Source organism: Arachis ipaensis, chromosome B2 (assembly GCF_059453495.1).
Source record: "Arachis ipaensis isolate K30076 ecotype BB chromosome B2, ASM5945349v1, whole genome shotgun sequence".
Taxonomy (NCBI): domain Eukaryota; kingdom Viridiplantae; phylum Streptophyta; class Magnoliopsida; order Fabales; family Fabaceae; genus Arachis; species Arachis ipaensis.
Window position 1 is genome coordinate 90,726,947 of NC_142437.1, and position 5,171 is coordinate 90,732,117.

The window sequence follows — 5,171 nt, forward strand, 5'->3', positions numbered from 1 at the left end:
GCATTCTAAACTCCAATACATTTGAAAAAATATCCACAATATACAAAAAAAAATGTCCAAATTATATTGATTAAATATTTAAATTACATAGAAAAAAAATCCAAATCATATCAAAAGAAGAAGAAAAAAAAAGGGATGACGTGATGGAGGATGGTAAGCGAGGATGGGGCCACGGTGCCAATGGGCCATTCGATCCTACTCCATTTACACTGCTCTCTCCAACGTCCTGCAGCAATGATCATGGCGCTATGACACGATGAACAACAACGCAGCAATAGAGGCTCTAGGAGGGTGCTATTGAGTCATTCGTGCAAGAATTCCCTCCAGCAACGCGTGCGGTGGTTCCGATGCAGAGATGTGGCAGCGGTAAAGCGCGTCTATGCGACGGAAGGTTGACGCGATGAGAGCTCCTGTCTATGCAATGGTTACTGTGTTTAGAGGAAGTTATGTTGCCTAATCCTAATAATTTAAAATTTAATTAATTTTAATTATTCAAAATCTAACTTTTAAAAAATTTTAAAATTAATTTTCAAACAAGTTGTTTAAGTTGGCTGATAAGTGTGTTAACACTATGCCTTCTTTCTTCTTATATAACAAAAATGTAGTTGTTGAATAATATTTTATCTTACCAAAATAACAACAGACATTTATTTTAAAACAAGAGAGTATATTAAAGAGTAAACTTCATTTGCAATCTATCGAGTAATTAACAAATGAAAATGTGAGTCGATATAATGTTTAATGTAGAATATGTTTAACCTAACATCATTGATGTCCAAGAATGTGGATCAAAACATAAGATAGATTTTATAGAGATGAATTAAAAGAAGGATCTTTTGGTAGGAGTTCTTCCTAGTGCTTTCATAAGGCTTGCAACCTCAAGAACCCTAGCAACTTTAGTTCCCCTTTTAGCCTCTGCTGATGCCCTTCTCTCCTCTGCTTTCCTATGAGCTTTTGCTACTTCATTCTGCATTTTTTCAAGTGCTTTTGCTCTTTTCTCCTCCAGCTTCCTCTGCACAATAGCGAACACGATGGGCAAAATACTAATTCCATTGGTAAACATTGAGTCATGAACACTATAGTCTTTATTAATATCTACCATATTTCGAATTGAAAAGTCTAAATAACTAACAATTTTTAATAAAAAATACTATATACACAAAAAAAAATGAGCAACCAAATCAATCATAATGTATTTATATATAAATACATGCGTTGTTTAATTTATTTTCAATGTGTATTTTGTATTTTAACGTATATTTTATACGAGTAGTTAATTAGTAACTAATTTTTTAGGTTCGTCTAGTATAGTTATTTTTTAATTAACATATAGTTTATAAATTATATTTTACATATGTACAGATATACTCTCTTTCTCTTTTCCTTTAATTATTTATTTCAGTTTGTTTTTTCTTATTGTTTACTCTGTAGCATAATTCATTGAGATTATAATGAGTATAATTATGTAAAAAAAAAAAAAGGAAAACGGTTAACAGACACCTACCACTTGTTTATACATAATTCTGTTGATCCATGGCAGTGCGTGTAAGCACATTAAAATTGAAACGGAAATCAAATCAAATCATTAGACCACTTTCTTTCTATTTGCTGCTAGCTAGAGCTATTTTCTCCTCTTTATGTTGTCAATGTCAAAGTAGCGTTAATGATAAGGCAATGAATGAAGACCAAAGGAGTCTCTTTATATGCTGGAATGAAGCTTATCATCATACTAATTAAACCAGGGTGCTACTCCTTTTCTATTCAAATTCTTCTTTTTATTAATTTAGTACATTGAAAAATGATAATTAACTGTATTTAGACAAATATGTATAAAAACACAATTAATTTAACAAAAAGAGGGGTTTTTTTTCTCATTTAAAAACTAAGGGATTAATGGATCTAGCACTAGTTCTAATACAACTTAGGGTACTTATTTACTTAGGATATAATTTAAGCAACGTTTTAAACTACAACTTCTAATGAATATTGAATTTCTTCCCAGCATTTATACTTTCATGTGGACTATTTCTTTTTTTTTTTTTAGCCTTTTTTCTGGTCTAGAATCGTCAAGGCCTCAAGGGACAATAATTTCCAACCTTTTGTTGTAATAAATACGTCCATGATTAAATATTTTATTATAAATACTACTAATAGTGAGCAAATGATCCCATTCAAAAGATAATGAACGAATGATCAAGGTGCTCCGAATAACTAACTTTTAGCTTCAGTAACATACACCCCACAAAATAATCAAATCCTGAAGATCCAGATATAATTTGCTTGTTATTTGATTCCATTCTGTCAATGATCAAATAATGTAAGACACTCTTTCATTCTATCATAACTATTAAGCCACCCGATCAAGAAGAACCAGAAAACAAGTAAATATTATTTGCCAAAAACGGAAAAGAAAAGTAATTAAATTAGTAACCATCAACAAGCAACTCGCTTATTAGTTAATATAATGCAAATAACATCGTAGGGAATAATCAACTTACTACCCAAAAACCATGCATCTTGAATGAAAATTACCACCTTATTTCAAAATATATGCCATTTAAAAAAATGATATATTCAGAGTTTAATATATTTGAACATTGAAACTCTATCCAAATATACTAAATTTTGAATGTTAACTTGTGATGAAGGGAGTAGTATGTACGGAGAGAACCTTAATCTAATGTGCACAGATTGAATTTAAACCAAGCCAGTTTAATTATAGTAGCTAATAACTTCCAATACTATATATTTGTGAGTGATTTAAAATATAAAATATAAAACACTAAAATGTTTTAATTAAAAATTATATTTCATCGAGTAATTTATTGTTAAATGTGTAATTTTTGGATGTTTAAAATTTTCAAAAGTAGCAAACAATAATGTTTAGACCAATAAAAGAGTAGTCAATACGTGTATACAAAAAATCAATCACATATATAAAATACCTGATAAAATACAAATAACATTTAAATATGTTAATTTTTTTGTATGCCTAAATTTTTTTAAAAAATCACATGGAGAAAGGAAAAGATACCTCAACTTTGTTCATCCATGAAGTGGTTTTCTGAAGTTGCTCATTCTCCCACCCACTGATCACAGAATCTTCCCTCTTGAATCTGTTGTTGATCTTAGCAACCTTAGCGTTCTGCCACGCGGCAATCTTCGCTTCAATCTCCTCCTTCTTCACTCTCTGCACCCACACTTCGCTCTGCCCACTGATCGTAACACCACCCACCATCATTCCTCCGCCGCCACCGCCACCATGCCTCGTCGGCGAAGAAGCAATCACCGGGTCTAAGGGGTTGTTATCCGGCACGATTGCCAGAGGGTTCGTCTCCTCCATCATCATCGTCCTCAATTGATTGTCAATATCATCTTCTCGAATCCTCTCCAAGTTTCTGCTTCCTTCAGTTCCGCCATGATTTGGAGGGTCATTCATTGGGCTGTTGTTCGATCCTGCAAGAACGAGAGCGCTGAATTCCCTGCTCATGGTGCTCAAGTTCTCACTCGAACCTGCAGCAACACCTATGTTCCACAAATACGTGCAAAACATAATAATAATTAAATATTTTTTTAATCACAATTTAAGCAGTAAATATTAATTACTTTAACAAAAATTTATATATACACTAAAAATTATATAATTTAATTTATTTTTAATATATATTTTATATTTTAATTTATATTTTATATTAGTATTTAATTTTGATATATACTTAACATGATTGTTAATTTAATTAACGTAACATATTACCTTAATAACTATCATATATTATATATATGTACATAAAAATTAATCAGAAAATTAATTTTTTTTATAAAATATATGTTAAAATATAAAATATATCTTAAAAATAAATTAAATTACATATGTATACGTATGTATTCGCATATTTCGGGACTGATTTTTCCTGGCAAATTTTTCAACTACATATATGTATGTGCATAGTAAAGCAGAACCTTCTATGCTAGCCATGGTGGACAACGATGATGACTGGTGGCTTTGTGTCTCCCAAGCTTCTCTTATTCTACGGCGAAGGTTAGCGGTCATGGTGGCCGTAGTGGTGGTTAGAGGAGGGGTTAAAGCATGAATTTCTCTGATATATTGGTCATCTTCTCCTTGATCATTAATATTGTTGTTATTTTGCTCCTCTCTGCCATGGTTTCTTCTTGTCGATGATAGTGTTGATGTGCTTTGATCATTCAACATAGCAAGGTAGTGAATGAATTGTTGTGTGGGGTTTTGGTGTGAAAGTGAAGGTAAAGGAGACAAGAGACAAAGTCAAGGGGTTCAAGCATGTTATGGTTAATGGTTTAGTGTGTTTATTAAATTGTGTGTTTCTACTTTTGGGGATCTTCAGTTAATTGAAACGGAATGAAAGTGTAAACCACATACATATATATGGAAGAGAGGAAAGCTCCCTCAAAGAAATGGGAAAAAACGACAAATGTGAAATAAAGTCCAACATTTTGCATTTTTGGTTGAGAAATGGGTTTAAAAACAATTTCCTATGTCAATTGAAATGCATCCATATTTGATCCTTCGCTGATAAGATGTTGTGCTACTAGATTTAGGAAAATGCCATAAAGCCATAACAAATCTTAAACCAAATATCATCCCATAAAATTTAGTGGCTGCATTTACTAACAAAATAATCCCAGCCCCACAACCTTGGGAGTTAGTAGCTGCTTCAACGGAGAGTCCCTACTGGTGGCGTCGAGGTTAACAGTGTAAATTCGGCCATAAAATCAACCAAATGCTGAGGCTTCAAAGATCCTCAAGATTGATAAGAAATATTGTTATACAGATTTTTCACAAATCAAAATTAATAAGTTTTAATCCATCTAGATTGGTTCAATATTTAATTTCTGTGAGTGAAACTTGCTCTTTTTTATTTATGGATGTCAATTTAATGTGCATCACAGTATTTTATTTTGTCAAAGATGAAGAAGACATTTTTTTTTGGTAAGAATAACTAATAAAATAAAACAGATTTAACTTAAAAAAAAAAAAACCTAAAGTGCGTCAATGTAAAACAAGTTTTCCTGAAAATAAAATATTACAAGTGAACAAAAGATCACTAAAATGCAAAACTGGAAATTTTAAAGGAAAGACATTAAACTTTGTAAGAAAGATAAATTGCATGAATATGTAAAGTACAAAATTTGTA

The 5,171-nt window shown here is 31.4% G+C and overlaps 1 protein-coding gene across 2 annotated transcripts; it reads right to left on the reverse strand.

The window, feature by feature from the left end:
- Positions 1-646: 646 nt before the first annotated feature.
- On the reverse strand, positions 647-4,697 carry LOC107625455 (remorin 4.2). 2 transcript variants are annotated; one of them, XM_016328089.3, is made up of 3 exons: positions 3,961-4,697; positions 3,035-3,525; positions 647-1,012 (listed from the first exon to the last, which is right to left on the reverse strand). In XM_016328089.3, the coding sequence occupies exons 1-3, from the start codon at positions 4,208-4,210 to the stop codon at positions 821-823; spliced, it is 933 nt and encodes a 310-aa protein (XP_016183575.1). In that variant the 5' UTR covers positions 4,211-4,697; the 3' UTR covers positions 647-820. The 2 variants fall into 2 exon arrangements, 1 of the variants encoding a protein (XP_016183575.1); XR_015904753.1 differs by lacking the exon at positions 647-1,012 and adding an exon at positions 1,277-1,302 and having other exon boundaries at positions 2,946-3,525.
- Positions 4,698-5,171: the final 474 nt, after the last annotated feature.